The 18386-nt window shown below is 32.1% G+C and overlaps 1 protein-coding gene across 2 annotated transcripts in view; it reads right to left on the minus strand.

The window, feature by feature from the left end:
- ec (ubiquitin specific peptidase echinus) overlaps nucleotides 1-18386 on the minus strand; it is a 73573-nt gene that overhangs the window by 15368 nt on the left and 39819 nt on the right. For both annotated transcript variants that reach the window (XM_090106084.1, XM_090106087.1), the window contains one exon: nucleotides 9597-9689. In XM_090106084.1, coding sequence (XP_089962210.1) covers nucleotides 9597-9689 — 93 coding nt within the window. The remainder of the gene's footprint in view (nucleotides 1-9596; nucleotides 9690-18386) is intronic.

The raw sequence follows: 18386 nt of genomic DNA on the forward strand, positions 1-18386 counted from the left end.
TGCGCCAGATCCAGATATTTGAGCCGTTTATCTGACTCGGCCTTAACAAGATTGTCGTCATGTGGAATAGTGATGTCTACCAAGAAAATCCTAGAAGTTGCTTATTTATTTATTATTATTTTTCACAATTCATCAGTCTCAAACCATCGAATGATGAGATGTGTGCTACTTACACACTTGTCCGTTTCTCTCGCGACTGGTCCGTCCAACTGCTTTCCGAAACGCGACACACTTTTGAAGAAACTTCTGACAGATTAAAAGGTCATTTTCCTAAATATTATTATTAATGACGCTCATTTGAATTTCTGGATGTGCCTACATTTTAAATTTTAACAGTAAATTTATGATCACCTGTTTTAATGATTAAGTTATAAGGTAGGTACTTTACCTATGTTATAAAATAGGTACATTAACAATTATCTACATAAGATTGTTCCTCACGTTCCTCTAATTCACACCATGTCAAAAACTTCGTATCATATTGTTTTTTTTTGGTCATGATTTTTGCGGTGTTTGAAATATACCTATACTTAACTAAAAATCTATTTCAAGCAATACACCGCTTTTCGAAAATTATTTATTTAAAAATAATGGCCCTCAATTATAAGCAATAATTAACATTACAATCTGACAGTATCAAAGCATCAATTAAAGCCTCTTGACCAATCCAAAAGTTGAACCAAAGCTGTAAGTTGTGAAATCACTGAGTAATTACAGGCATAATAGACACGCAGAGATAATGGCTAAGTAATTCGCATTCCGAGTGGTAGAACCAATCTATAAGCTTCACCGGTCACTGGCTGAAGGTCAGAGTACATATAGAAACCTCAAGTCTATGCTTAATGCTTCTAGTGTTAAATCTTTAGTATTAGAAGACGTCTAAGAATTGAAAACCATAAAAGATGATATAGAATAGTAGATGATGGCATCTTAATGTATGATTAGTATTTTGTTGTTACAATGGTCGTACTTAAATATAATTTGATGTCATATTATTTAGATGTACTAAATAAAAATAGTTTTCTATTCTAATGTGCAAGTTAAAGTACCTACTTTGACTTACCTAATGCTGGCCATACACCATACTTCCTATCGTCCCGATTGGATCAGTTAGAACTGACCATGTGTGGGAGTGGATTGGCATTATTTGGCATGATAGTTATACTTGACGGAACAATCGAATTTCGATTCTTTTGGCTTGATCATGGCGATTGGATCATGTCGATTGGACCGTGTATGGCGGTATGCGATCGTCACTTCAGTCTGGTCAATTTTCTGGTCATTTTTCGTCCAAGCTGAAGCATAGGCGCTTCGCTCGCTTGGTGTATAAATATGAAAGTATATGGATGTTTAGATGTCAACGGTTACGGATTTGAATAAGATTTGTTTGGGAGATAGATGAAGTACCAGATTACTTAACACATTGGGTACTTCTCATTAAATAGGTACATATATATAACAATAATCTTCCTAAGCTTCCCGGCATGTAATCCTTTTTTTGTTTCATTTTTACGAATAAAACGCCCAAAACGGCTAAAACATCGTCGTCTGTCACCGGTGACGCCATGGCTTCAACTGAACGTTGCTGCCGATTGGACAATTCAAACGTTGTGTGTGTGGTCTCTATGGACAAACTGCAGATTGGATCAAGCTACAGCGTCATGCCGATTGGACGATAGAAAGTATGGTGTATGGCCAGCATAAGTCATAGATTGGAAAAGCTACTGTATATATTGGACAATACGAACTGACGAAATTATTGTGTCCGTTAAAAAAGCTCAACAACTATTAAATGTTTGAAATAGATAAAACGAGAAGTCGAAAATGTTGTCTGATATAAAATAAAACAGATTTTGTATAAGACATCAAGGTTATAAATACATCTATGTTTTATTATAAGTACCTGTTTGTAGCAAATTATTTATGCATGCATAAATATGAGAGGGTATCGTTTTATGATACTATAATGTCACATTCACACACCACTAGTAACAGATTGATTGCGTTGTATGCAAAACAGGCATTATTTATAACCTATTAGCAAACAATTTCATAGTTTCAGCCATTCATTTTGAATTCAAGAGACAGACATAAAAGTATTCTCAAAGAGAATATGTCTTCAAAGTTTAATTGTATTTTTCTTAAATTTAACACAGTTACAAACTAATAAAATTCGCTAAGTAGAGTTATACAATATACATGTAGAATGTAGATGAAGTAATTATCACCTAGACCAAAACTTTAAAAGCAATAACTGCTTAGAATTAATATTATTCTTAAAATTCATAAATACTTCCTAGTACACTATCAATTAGCGTATAGGGATAGTATAGGGATTTATTGAAACATTTCTTACAATGTGTGTAATAAAACCAAGATTAATGGCTCGAGCCTTACTTACCTACTTGTTCATATTAATACAATATGCAATGAAGTGTGATAAATGTTATTGACGTGAAGTTTGCCAACCGCATATTCCTATTACAATCGTGACGATGTAATGACGATAATATACCTACATGAAAAACTAATAACAAGATGCTTGTTTTATAAAGCTCATGTTCTACCTACTGAAATTTCTTACACTGTAATTTCATTCATTCATATTAGAGAAAAAGGGAATGAAATCTAAAAAGTAATAAACAATTAAAAACAGTTATGTTGTAAAAAAAATATTCTTCGAAAGCTTCTTAATTTGTAATTTACTGTGTGATGCATATATGTAATACAATTATCAAATGAAGGAACTAAAAGGTATCTCTATATTTATTCTATACCCTGATTATTGGGTTGAAATATTGAACAGCTTAGTTTCACGTATTAGTCCATTTTCCGCCCACGTTCTGTGCAATTCAATTAATACGTTCCCAATGCTCAGACAATCTATTTAATTATAGTGACCTTCTTGCAAATTTTGTTCTAGCAAAATTTTTAAACTAGGTATCGCCTAGACTTTTGGGACAAAGTATTATTTGTGAAGACTGCAGAGCTCAAGAAGAATCTAAAAATATCCATCTTTATACTATCTTTTGAATATAGAATTTGTTGAAAAAAGCTGCAGTATTTACGTGACTACTGAATGCTACACCTACACCTTTCTTCTAACCTATGTAAACAACACAAAAACAAAACGATTATTTCTCAATAACAGCGACAAATCTTGATTAAAGAATAGTATAATATTAAATTAAAATGTAAATCTGCCCACGCGATGCCCACTCTTTAATTCTTTATTGTCTATGAAAGGGCTTAAGATCGGTATAAATTAGGTGAAATTTATGTTGTATCGTAATGTAATCGATATGTTAATGGATTAGGAAAGTGGCGCCAAAGCGTCGGGATACGTCCCGATACTCTGTAATCATTTTCAAGGAAAATTAGCCAATAAAATCAAACGATAAGATTATTAGAGAAACGTTTTTCACATTTTCCACTACTATTTTATAACTCATCTAGGTCTAATCTATACTAATATTATAAAGCTGAAGACTTTGTTTGTTCGTTTGTTTGTTTGAACGCGCTAATCTCAAGAACTAGGTACTGCAGGTCCGATTCGAAAAATTCTTTCGGTGTTAGATAGCCCATTTATCGAGGAAGGCTAAAGGCACGCTAAGACAATATAGGAGCTGAGCAATGCGGTTGAAGCCGCGGAGTACAGCTAGTTTGAAATATATTAAACAAAATTGTGTTATTTTCCTATAAGTAAGTACCTATAATACAATGATATCATAATTTTTGGATGTAGGTTGAAAATCAGATAAAACGTGTAATCTAGTTAACCATTTAGCACTTATCCGGAATACATAAATTACTTTGTTATATTAATTAAATCGGTGGGCAGCAAATTGGGTTCATGTTTTAGTAATTACATCTACGAGTAGCAGCAGTGGGTGGGCCCACGGTCAACCGTCGCGTGGGATCGAATAAACTGTTTTTGTATGTCTTTTACTGAGAAAACTAGTCTCATATTGTTACACTGCCATGTAATTGCAGAAAAAAGGCTTTTAACGGAAAAGTAAGTAAAGCTTTAAAATTCGCAACATAAGCAAAATAAGCTACCAACTTATTTTGCTTATGTTCGCAAAATAAGCAACCAACTTGTTTATTTCAGTACTTTTTAAAAATATTGTTTAGCTTTATCTTTTCTCTAGCAAATAATATATTTGTAACCTTCGAATATAATATTGAAATTTACCTCGATCCATTACCTATAGGGCCAAAGCTATAAGATTTAAGGGGGCGCATAAAGCAAAATAACCAATCTTCTATTAGATGATACGTGTAATATGCAAGACCAAATCTAAAAAATAAAATATATATCAAACTAGATGATATGTTCAACGATTCTGTTCAATCAAAAACATAAAATATTAAAATTTACTCGATAAAAAAAAATCACCAAGTTAGCTGTAATTTTCACACTTTTACGTTTTCTACTTGACATGGTATTTGCAAGATATTTGTCAGAGCATTTTGTGTAATTACTTTTAGTTTTGGTTTTATCTGCGATAAACCACTTTAGGCGCTCTTTTTTTCTCGAGATAAACGTTTGATTTTGTCACGATAAAAGTGGTTTATCGCAGATAAAACCAAAACTAAAAGTAATTACACAAAATGCTCTGACAAATATCTTGCAAATGTTTTAATATAATTGTTTATGAAAAAAAAATCATAATAAGTATTAAGTACCATGTCAAGTAGAAAACGTAAAAGTGTGAAAATTAGAGCTAACTTGGTGATTTTTTTTTATCGAGTAAATTTTAATATTTTATGTTTTTGATTAAACAGAATCGTTGAACATATCATCTAGTTTGATATATATTTTATTTTTTAGATTTGGTCTTGCATATTACACGTATCATCTAATAGAAGATTGGTTATTTTGCTTTATGCGCCCCCTTAATGATTTATGTATTTTACTTATACCATGACATAATATTTACCAGCACTTAGTAGTAAATATTAAAAGGTCTCGAAGCACGCAAACAAGCGGATTTCCATTGTGTTCTATTGCTGTTATTTAACAATGCTTGCGTATAGAAACTAGAAAGCCTGGTAAAGAAAAGTTTTTGTTTAAGTTTTACAATTTTCTTTTAAATTTATTACATTCCGATATTTAAGAGGCAGACGCTACATTCTTTCTACTATTAATTTATTGTAGTTTAACAAATTAGAACACAATACAAATTCTATAAATTTGAAGAAACAATAACTTACTAAGCTTTGCCTAAAACATTTATTAATTACTTTAAAAATATCGTGTTATTCGTAACCTTTCCACTCCCACCTCTGTCTACCTATCAATCACGCCACGTCACAAATTATTCATAATCGGTCACTGGCAGACTGGATTGTAGTCAGATCTATAGTTGATGTAGATCACGAAATGCTCCGTAAACATGACCAAAACCGGTCCACTGCAGCTGCGCGTGCTCACTTATCTGTATAATGTTGTAGGTACTTCGGTATCGTAAGACGGACATACTATAGAATAGAAGTATATGTATATGTTTTGAATTGTGACGTCACATTTCTAAGAATCAATGAGAACTAGATTGCCAAAGAGCATAATTATTATTATGATGTTATCGCTATATCATTCCTGTAGTATAAAATCTAATTTTGTATACTTTAAATTTCATTTCCGCCAGGAATCCAATTCAAGGTTTCATGTTTTTGTACTAACCTTATTACAAAAGAAAATTACTAGAGTGTGGGTATTAGTTAATTATTATTTGTCTATCCTTTCATTAAAATGAACCCAATTAAGAAGCAGGTACTTTTTGAAATTATAAGAGAAACAACTTTCAATTCTCTTGATCATAATCAATCTATCAAACTTAAAGTACTGAAGTTTATCAATAATCACATTACATATCTTGCGTGATGTACAAACGATTATATACAAGCCCACCAGTAACTATTATCTCTATCTATTACGTGCCTCTCTTCATATTAACTATAACAAAAATGGATAGTATACGAACTGTAACAAATTAAGTAATTGCTTCACGCCTTGTTTTTGGTCATCTTTGGATATGCTATTTATTTAAAACTTTTGGACGTGACTCTACCTACTCTTGATACACTACAGTTGTATGTAATAAACTTATAAAAATATTATGAGGTGATGACTCTATCTTATTATTTAGTGTTCTCTACCAAAAGCTAGAAATATCTACGTAAGTTACAATAATTTCTACTAAACGTTTTTATTACCTTTAGGTTGATAACCTACAATTGTATCATGCATGTGATATATTTTAACAACAACCGTTTTTATCGGTATCATAAAAGACAATAAATTCGCACTATAAATAATTTACGAAGCCATTTCTAGAGCAATTTTACAAGCCTCTAATACGTTTACGATAAAATGTGTCTAGACATGTCTAAATACCTAACCATAAGAGAGATAACGAAAACTAGAATGAAATAACACACATAGTAATTCCTCTCTGAACAACGGAATTTTGTGTGATTCTATGCCTACTTTGAATATAAGTCATAACTACATCGCTTTTTGGCATATTACTTAATCCTATCCAGTATCCTATCCTATCCTACTAATATTATAAATGTGAAAGTTTGTGAGGATGTGTGTGTTTGTTTCTCTTTCATGCAAATACTACTGAACCAATCACAATTAAATTTAGCGCACATATAGAGGGTAACCTGGATTATCTATTCTTTTATTATATAGGTTTTATCCCGGAAATCCCACGGGATCGGGAAATATGTGGGTTTTCCTTTGAAAACGCGCGCGAAGCCGCGGGCGGAAATCTAGTCTAAAATAAATACTAACACGATCATCATAAATAAATAATAATTGTAAGTATTTTACTAGTACAACAATATTATGTCTCTATTTTCGTACAAAAATAATTAAATGATCAGGAGTCTATGGCGGTTCATCTTCAACTTTAAAGTTACAATTAATTAATATTGAGATAAACTATAAATAAAAATCATACAAATATATGCCTTATTATTTCGTAAATAATCTCATAGCATTTTGTAACTAGCTTCTGGTAATTTTTAGACCTAGTACGCACATAGCACGTAGTTACTAAGAAAAATGTTAGTTCATACTCACATAATGAATTTTATCACAACTCGTTGCATACTAAATATTTATAGCAATCCATATTAATAAGATAATTTAATGAATGTGTACCTACTTGTATAAATGGTTTCTATATACATACGACGTCTCTATGTATATAACTTGCATTGCAAAAGGAATTTTTTTTTTATATTAAGTATGTAAAATTAGAGAGGTTCCCCTACCCTTATACGCGGCCTATATCCATAAAACAGGATCATAAAAGGCCAATAATGATGATGAATTCAATAAGTAGGTAAGTGGATATAGAGCAGACTAATAGCTTTCATTTAAATAGTTCAAAGACTTGAAACATTTGACCAGTATTGTCTACAAATACGGAGGTCAATGTAGCTGAGCATTGTGTAATCTTTAGCCACAGTTTAACTCAGCTCGTTTGCAAGACAAATTCAATTTTTAACGCACGGTTTAATAGCACCCAGCAGTTACTGTCTGCCAAAATAACGGTGCTAAATGTAAATAAACATGTTAGTGTTCACAAATATATCTTTCATCTTATTTAGAATGTCGAAACAGTGTAAAGACTACTGAAATATGTATGTATGTTTATTTTAAATGAACTCATTCGACTGTTTGCTAACGCAATTGTTAACATTTAAATTAAACGCTGTTTCTCTTTTTAATTACTTTCTTAAATTGTTTGAAGTATTCGAATAAAGTTATTTAAATTATTATATTGTTGCGTGTGTAATAAATCAGTTCAACTGAAAATTATTTAACACTGCGGCTACTATTTCAAAACAAAATTTGCAATTCATGTCAATTTCATAGCCATGAAGTCAATTTAAAATGCAGTGTCGTTTTGTTCTTAATACAATTCTGAATTTATAATATGATTTACAACCAATAACCCGTCTAAATTATGATTAAAAAGACAAGAAAATAAATGCCATTCTGTCCAACGCTTACCAACCGAATTTATGATGAGCTTTAGAACGATAAAGCCTCTTTGTCCGTTTCTTGAAACCTAAGACGTTAAGATTTCTTTATCACACAGCTCTAACAAAGGACCATAAAGCGAGCAAGGTAAAGGACTAAGCCATAGCCTATAGCTATCTACCTACAGCTAAATCACGACACACTTAGTAAACCAGTCTACTTTAATGCGAATAACGTCGCGAATCGCGTAATAGAGGAGCTATTTTAAGAGGAACACGCTCACATAATTACATCCATGAAAAACTTGATGCAATTTCAAATTGTTAGATGAACTCTGGTGTAAGAAAAGTTAAGTAGATGTAATTTAATGCTTGTGTAAATCTGTGAGGTTTATTTATAGTTCGATAGAATCTAATGTTGGTTATGCTCGCCTGGTAATTTTATTTTGTTTTCTTTGTTAACACTATTGTAAGTGCGAGTTGTTTTTATTCGAATATAGTAGCAAAATATGCTTCTAACAAACTACGAGATATCTAATATGTATGTATGTAACCACTCCTTTTTTATAACCTTTCGAGTGGTTTGCGGTGAGATTGCCATACAATACGTTACGCTCAAAAAAACTTTCATTTAACATTGCCGAAAGAGCGCAGAAATGATCCAACATAGCGTGTAAGTAACATAATACTTTCCACACGTGTAAAACCAAAAAGTTTTGATACATGATATTCCTTTTATCTCAAGTTTGCGGGATAATAATTAATTAAACCAAGGTAAGTTCTGGAGAACTTTAAAACATCTTTAGCATATTGTTTAAAGAGATTAAATTTGATTCTAAAGTATTCGACTCTTTTATCGCATAAATTTAAAACCAATCTATATACTTTTTATCCTGGGTTATCCCAGGGAGAGCCGTGACAATCTGTAGTAATATAGATTTTTAATACAATCTTCCTTACAGTGCCTACAAGCGATTTTAGAATCCTTTTAGCAACGTCATCGTTTTGTTCTCGAGACGTGTCGAAAGTTGTTCATGATTGGGGTCGAGCCTGAGCCTGGCAAACAGCGTATTGTTCGAGAGGTCACGTTTGCTTGCCGTGGTCGAGGCCTCGCGGGTACGAAAAACCATATTCTTATAACTATCTATGTACCAACAACTAATTTTGAGATTACATTTAAACTCATGTGGAGTTTTAAAGTTTGAAAAGTTGCGATTTGGAATCGTTTTGAATTGATGATTCATTATAACTATTGAAAACTTAAATAAGATACAACTTATTATAAACTATTTTTGTTATAATCAGTTACGCTTTGTTAACATACTTATATTAATTTTTGCGTTATTCATAGTTGTTTTGCTACGTGTACGTGTAACAATTACCTTATCAATGTAACACATAATATCATGACACATTTATTGAGTTTGAACGAAGCAAACAATATTTAAGTCCATACCTTTGCTACCTACAAATAACACAGTATTAGCACAAACATCTTTACAAAAACACATTCTAAAATAGTCTATTACTAACCTATTTCTATAACTAGGGCATATGGCCGTATGTACTTTATAATAGATGCAATTACTTACCTTGAGGGCGCAAAAAATACAGGATGGGCCGAGGCAAGCGTGGCCAGTCAGCTCGCGAAAGCTTCGCCGGAAGATATCCAGATGCCATAACACCTGCAAGGGATTATACGGCTATAATGATTGTACCCTTATTTCATATAAATTGTTAACAGTTTGGATACAATTGAACTAAGTCGGATTAAAAATTAAAGAATTGTTGTAAATAATTCTTTGAAACTCAACGTGAATATGGGCAAAATAACAGCTGAAAATAACATCATTTTTAGTAAGTATTAAAAGATAATAAACTTAGATAGAGCTTTAAAAGTTGTCCTTTCTCGGGTATCAAAATATCTCCATACTAAATTTCATGCAAATTGGTTCAGTAGTTTAGGCGTGATTGAGTAACAGACAGACAGACAGAGTTACTTTCGCATTTATAATATTAGTATGGATTACATATTATTTGTGTTTCGTAAATTGTATACTTATCTAGTCATAAATAAATAATTACAAACTTTTAAGTACCCTAGACATATTAATTCACAGATCACCCACGTCCACACAAAAGAGGTATTAATTACCCATACATTAAGATAACCAAAGTGTAGTCACAATTATCTTATATCTATGTCATTAATTCGCTTCATTAAAGAAATTTATAGCAGGTCATTTGGTTCAACTTATTCACTGTTACCATGGACTAATAATATTTGTCTATGCTGTTACGCATTAAATTAAGTCCCACATAATCCATATTAGCTGTGAAGTTAAATATCACGTTTTGTACCATTGATAAAGTTTAAAGAAATCTCCTTTTTACCGATAATCTCACGTAGGAGTCACATTTTGTATGAATGAGCCATGAGAATGTATTAATGGGAATTTAGTGCAATTTCTAAGAACATACGTATTAAGAAAGTATGTACCTACTGAAATGTCAAATGGTATGTTATTAATCAGTCAAAGCCTACCCATGTGAACTCACTTTTTGTTGTTGTATCATGTTTGTGTATTGATTATATTTTGTATTTAATTACTTTATTAATTCTATGTGTATTTTATCAATATTTAAAGCCCATATACAATGTAGAGCCGTGCCGTGTTCACATTATCATAGTATAGAAGAAGAAATGCTTTTTTTGACGAAAAAAAGAATCTCTTCTTTCGATAAGCTTCTTTTTTAATTTCATAACTAAGAAAGTAAAACTCCAAAGCTCATTTGAATACTGATACTTACAAGTATCACAGGTGCGTTATTTCTTTAACTAATACAAATGTTGCACCATCTAAGTAACGGTTGGATTATTTAGTTACTAAAAACGAAGGCACGTTTCACGTCAGGTGCAGGCAACATATGACACTGCAAAAAATATGTAACTACCTATAAGCTACCTATTTTCAAGTTATGCATCACCCTAGCCAATCAACATATATTTAAACACGTACATAAACAAAAACACAGTTAAGTGATTGTAATTTTGATGGCTTAAACGCGATTTATCGATATCCGATAAATTCAATTAAAAATCAATCGAAGTGCCTCAATATACTATAAACTGTATCACGTATTTTATACAATAGTACTCCTACACATTTCCTGCAACACCTACACAAATGAATCCGTTTCATCAATTTTAAACCAGTTTATCCTTTTGCAAAAAAGTTTTAAAGGTTAGGTCATCTGAAGGATATGCATAAATACCGTTTGTGGTAAAAACCGCATTAATTTAAATATATATGTCAGGCCGTTACTAAAAACATATGATTTTCTAAAATTACTTTACATTTTTAACGCTTTATACAACGCGTGACAAATAATTACAAAATTATAACGAAAAACACATTCGTGTTCTAAGTAATGTTATGTGACAGATTGCAAATTAAATGATAAAAATTAATGTAGGTTTTAGACTTTAGAATAAAACCACAACAAAACATTGATTTTATCTCTAAGCAGAAAACATTACAACAGTCATGATATGTTACAAGAACAGACCATTTTTGTCCTGACATTGCAATACCATAAAAGAGTCATACCATGTCATACATAAAATCCCTTTAGCTGTCCAAAAAAGTTTTAAGGTCGTTCCTATTAACTTCTATTCACATATCGAAAAAAGTAGTTTGGAAAATCTGTATCTATACTAATACTAGCGGCCCGCCCCGGCTTCGCCCGTGGTACATATGAAAAATAGATGTTGGCCGATTCTCAGACTTACCCGATATGCACAGAAAATTTAATGAGAATCGGTCCACCCGTTTCGGAGGAGTATGCAGACTAACATTGTGACACGAGAATTTTATATATAAGACTAGCGGTCCGCCCCGGCTTCGCCCGTGGTACATATGAAAAATAGATGTTGGCCGATTCTCAGACTTACCCGATATGCACAGAAAATTTCATGAGAATCGGTCCACCCGTTTCGGAGGAGTATGCAGACTAACATTGTGACACGAGAATTTTATATATAAGATAATATAAGATAAGAAGATAAGATAATAAAGAGGAAAGGTTTGTATGTATGGTACACATAATTATGTATGTATGGTTTTCACGCATAAACTACTGGCCCGATTTTGATGAAATTTGGCACTGATAATCTTTAGACCCTGAGAAAGAACATAGGCTACTTTTTATTGCGAAATATGTACCACGGGCGAAGCCGGGGCGGACCGCTAGTAATATAATTCAGTCTATTTTCCATGTTTTCATGTAACATCCCAACATCAACAAAATAAAGATCATTATAAGATATACATAAGAAATTGTATGCTCTATTAATTATTGCATTCGTAGGTACATACAGTATGAGTATTATTATTAAAATTATTCACCAAATGATCATAGCGTTTGTTTCACCTGCTTGCCGATTGTTTTGGCGTCTGGTCGACAGGTGCATCCAACCCGTTTAAGCAGATGCTCCAAAGATAATCGCGATTTTTTTCATATTGTAAATAACATTAATAGGACAGTACTATATTTATGTGATAACCATACGAATAGACATTAAAATAATTAATGGTATGTGACAGTCAAAAGATGTTAACTTTGTGGTTACTTTTGCTGGATATAGTAACTTTTTTTTTTTATTTTAAGTGTGATAAATAGAACGTGTTTTTTAAAAAGAGTTAGGGCCGGTTTCTGATACCATATTACTTTATATTAACACCTTTTCACGGTCAATTTCATACTAACTTTTATTTTATCTGAAGGATATTTTCATACATCTTTTGTAAGCTCAACTGACGGATAAGCTAAATAGAACTATATTACATGCACTGGAATTAATACTGCTTTAAGTCGTAAGTGTAATTCAAATTCAAATTATATTTGAATTACGTTTGATAGGCAATCAGGGGATAACCCTTTCTGGGTATAATCCCCTGATTGCCTATCAAACGCCATAACTGCAAAGATAAGTAATATACGAATAAATTCAATAACCCATTGGGTAATATAAACAATGAACAAGATATTGCATTTAACCTCATCCGGATAACCTAGCGGAAGGATAACAGATGCGCATCCACCGGTAAAGCCTTATATAGCATAAATCTTATTACGATATTTAGTCTTTATCACATACTGATACATGGTAAATGCTGTGTATAAGAACGTATTGTAGAATCTGTATGTGATATATGGATTGATACTTAATTGTTTTTGGGTGCAAAATTATTTCTTTACCTATAAAGTAAGGCGTATACTTAGTTCTATGGTATCTTTAGTTACAATTATTATATGTTTATATATGTACATAATATATAGAGTTCGGAAGTGTGAATAGTTTTCAGTTAAAAGTATTCACACAGAAAAAAGAGGAAGTCCTCAATACGTATTTATTTTTTTTAGGTATTATTAGGTAATAAAACATATCAACAGCCCGTATTGAAATTATTTCACTTAAATACGTCCCGCATACATTGAAGGTGATAACAAATTTGAATTTTAAAGTAACCAAATAATACAAAAGTCCTTTAAACAAATGTTTACTCAAACTATCTTCCTTCTTTGGATCTTTTATCGGCAACAATGTCTTTATCAAAGGGCAAACAAATCCCAAAAACGTATTTAAACAACAATTTACAAGTAAAAGATGAACATTTTTTCCATGTGTGTGTAGCTATAGCACATAATATGTGACATGTCAATAATGTGTGTATATGTATATGTGTGTGTGTGTACCAGGCTTTTGATAAATGTGTTAAAAGTCAATAGGTATATAATAACCATAATAACCGTTTGATATTTGTTTGCAAACGTGATTAAAAAAGCATTTTAAAATATGGAAATATCACTAAATATGAAATATCACAAAGGACATAAATTTTATTTTATAGTGACACGTATTCATAAACTGAATAATATTATAAATTCTCTGATTTCAATTCGTTAGAACTACAAAAGATTTGACGTGCCTATTGTATATAAAATTTATGAATAATTCCATAATAGGTATGTATATTGTACAGTCCAAAGCAAAAGCAAAATACACCTTCACTTTTTGAATTAGTAGGTACTTAATCGGCAATTAAAATTGATTTTGTTTTTTTTTTTCGTAACAAGTAAGGTTAAAAAAATAAATCTCCTTTCAAACATTTTTGAGCTTTTGTGCGACGAACATTTTTGAGCAAAAGCTCAAGGCAATCAAGCATTGGATCACTAAGCGTTTATATCTAATATTTTTCCGTTTCCAATTCTATAAAAGAGGTATATATTGTAACATTTGCCGTAACACAAGGTAAATAATTTCAAATCACGTGCACGTATGTACCATACATATAAAATGTGAGATGTTTAACGACTTGCGGCAGCTACATAACGGTAGGCTACTAGTCTTGGTTTACACGATTTTAAAGCTTATACACTGAGCTTTAAAGCTCTATTTACATTTTTTTTAAGAAAATGCTACTTATACAGTCTTCTAGTACTTTTATCTTTATTGCTGGTACACATAATTATTTATTTATGATCTTCTACTACTTTGATGGCACTTATTAAAATTTCAACTTTAGATGTTGCTTAGATGGCCATTTTTTGAATTGGCACAAATGATTATTTCCTACAACAGGTAAATTAATGTGCATAAATTGTTTAAAAATTGTTCGCAAATTTATAAAAAAATATAAGAAGATAAATTGTCATATTTGATGTAACTTTGTATTTAGATCCGTATAATATTAATAAATATATAATTGTTATGGATACACCTACAATACTACTTATTTAATACAAAATGTATTAGCTTAATATAATCGATTTTTTTTATTATATTGTTCTTAGATAGTTAATCGTTTATATAGTCACGATTGACACCTAAAGATTATTATTGTATGACAAGGTATAGGTAATTACAGATTATAATATTCATTTTCAACTAAGAAATAAAATAGATCCGAATAAATTAAAGATATTGTTATTCCTATGCCAATTATTATGAATAAATAATTGATTCAATTCTATTAAACAAACAACATGTAGGTAATAGCGCACCATCTAATGATGTCAATGCCTTTATAATTAAATTAAAAATAGCAATAGTAACCATCGATATTCTCATATAACTTGATAAATTTAGTCATAGTTTCACGGTTTATTGAAGACTTCAATGGTTTTCTCGCAAAAAGCAAAAGTTCTATGGGATAAAATATTACAATCATAATGATTATTTTTCCTCGGAATACAGAAAATAGACGGGCAAAAATTATTTACATATCCATGCCATATTTACCTATAAATTGTAATTATATTTGCATAAATCATGCGAGAATTCACACGGCTTACGCCTACGCGTTCTTAGAATTAAGTATTCAATCTTCATTACATCAGTATGTTCAATCATTTAAATATTTTCGACTTGATAACATACAATTATTCCTTGACACTAATATTATAAACACGAAGCTATAAAGACATATAAAAATTGATAATTACTTCAGTTTCTTCGTAAATAATCCACAAAATATGTACATATAACATTATTTCCTATGCTAGAATATTTTTATAGTAACTTTTAATAGTAACTTTTCGTCAAAAATCAGGTGCTTTTCATATCGAGAATATGTATTTCAAAACTACCCATTAAATCATTCCAATATAGAGCAAAAAGCACTAATTAACAACCAAACAAATTACAATAACACATAAATTCATCACACTTTTTCAGTTTTCCCCGCCATAAATCTCTTCACCGCCATTACAACTGACCGCTTATGCTGATTCGTTTCTTATGTACTAAACTGCAATTAAAACATATAAGAACAAGAGAAGGGTCAGTTTACACGTTTTTATTATACTAGGGAGTGCAGTGATGCGATTATATTAATTTGTGAGTATATTCTCGATTTGACGCTTCTTGGCTATCGTGGGAAGGGTATCGGTTTCTTTGGGAATAAGTTCAATTGGTGTATATGTGTGAAAAGCGTGTAGATACTGTATTTTTGGTCTGGACATTAAATTTTTTGGATGTTTACCAGACCACCAATTTAAGTGGCCATTGATTCCTAAACATTGCTTTTAATGATTACTAGCTTTCCGCCCGCGGCTTCGACCGCGTTTTCAAAGAAAAACCCGTTCCCGTAGGATATCCGGGATAAAACCTATCCCATGTCCTTTCTCGGGTATCAAAATATCTCTATACCAAATTTCATGCAAATTGGTTCAGTAGTTAAGGCGTGATTAAGTAACAGACAGACAGACAGAGTTACTTTCGCATTTATAATATTAGTATGGATTAAATTGTGTTATGAAAGTTATATTTATAAGTAATATTGAAAATCAAAACAAATCGACACGTTAATGTTTTGATTATCTTTATATCAAAACTAGGGTTGTAACGGAACTCCGCCTCCGCCTCCGTTACTGCGGAACTTCCGCAAAGAATTTAACCTCCGCCTCCGCATCCGCCTCCGCAAAATTTATGCGGAGTCATATCGGAAGTTCATAAATACGATCACAAACAACGCGCAAGGAGCGACGCTAGGCGACGCGGCCGCTCGGCTGCGTGTTTTCAAGTGAAATGGTTCAGTCCGAACTAATACGTTTGGCTAACCCTTTATGACTCGAATGTTGCAAGCCGAGTTGACGATGATGAACCTTCTGTGGCCAAGAGAGCGAGATTAGCATCAAATGCAAGTAATGTTGACCCAAGCACAAGTTTTGAGATTTTGTCACCAATACAAAGTGTGCATTCCAACCTGGCTGATATGTTGAAGAATTGCAGTGATGAAGAGGAATCGGAAAATGACAGCATGGATACCAACAGCAACCTCATGATATGGAAAACACTAATTAATGAATATAATAAAGAAAATAGAATCCAACTAAATGAAGATCCCATATTATGGTGGAGCATACTAATATTATAAATGCGAAAGTAACTCTGTCTGTCTGTCTGTTACTCAATCACGCCTTAACTACTGAACCAATTTGCATGAAATTTGGTATAGAGATATTTTGATACCCGAGAAAGGACATAGGCTACTTTTTACCCCGGGAAATAGGTTAGGTTTTATCCCGGAAATCCCACGGGAACGGGAACTATGCGGGTTTTTCTTTGACTGCGCGGGCGAAGCTGCGGGTGGAAAGCTAGTTAAATATAAAGTTTTTGCTCCCATAGTTCGCATTTACTTATCGGCGCCACCAAGTTCAGTGCCAAGCGAACAGTTATTTAGTGCTGCTGGTTTAATTTACGAACCCTTGAGAAACCGCTTAGAAGGCGAAAAAGCCGCAAAGCTTTTGTTCGTAAAATATAATTTGCCTCTTGTCAATTTTGATTACTAATATTAATCATGAACATGTATGTACAATTGTACACATTATATATAATATAAATAATGGTTGCTGACTCTATTAATCATAAATTTATTTATATTTTCCCAACAAATTTCACCTCCGCCTCCGCCTCCGTTAACCTCCGCATCCGCGGAGGCGAACCTCTTCACCTCCGCATCCGCCTCCGCCTCCGCTAAGTAGGCCTCCGTTACAACCCTAATCAAAACCACAACATTGATAAACGGAAACTGATTTAAATCATAATATGGATAGTTCACTTCCCCTACGGAAGTGCCCAATATGTTTTGCATTTTGTGACGATTCAATGGTTTAATACACAATCCTATTATCATTTTTTTATATATAAACTATATTATATTGTATACAAATTAAAGTATATTTTATAAACAAAGCACATACTCCGATACTCGTTAAGGATTTTACCACATACATACATAGTTAAACTTTGCGGGAGCGATTTGACTTTTTTAAAAAAAGAAATAAAATAAATTAAAATTAAACTTATTTAATTATTAACTATAACAAGTGGACGATTTGGAGTCACAAATGTTAATGCCAGAATTACATGCAATGATACAATCGATACCTTATTGCGAAATAAATGTTTTTCAATAACTGCAACGCTTATGCTAAATTGCAAGAACTCTCCGGTGGTCTTGCTGAGGCCAGCGGAAGGCTATTGCTCAACCTAATACCGAGGGTTGGGGTGGATGCGTAACTCCTCCCTCCTTAAGTGCGAAATTATCGGTTTGTTCATTTTTAATAACTATCCGATGATTTCGCAGACATGTTACATTTAATATCTTATAACGAAGTAAGTAAAGTAAAAATAGAATTACAAGTACAAGGATTAAAAATAGAGACGTATAGCCTAAAGTAGCACTGAATCTAAAATTTCTTTCACTGTTAACCATTTCACTATCACTGAACACTGATTGCTTTAATATCGTTGACATATATTTAACTTCGTCCAGGTTGATGCCTCGCATATTGAGTACACGTGTACTGGATAA

The sequence above is a fragment of the Colias eurytheme genome, chromosome 10, assembly GCF_061535395.1.
Source record: "Colias eurytheme isolate Ceu_HAF_F1 chromosome 10, ilColEury1 Martin Lab GWU primary, whole genome shotgun sequence".
Classification (NCBI taxonomy): domain Eukaryota; kingdom Metazoa; phylum Arthropoda; class Insecta; order Lepidoptera; family Pieridae; genus Colias; species Colias eurytheme.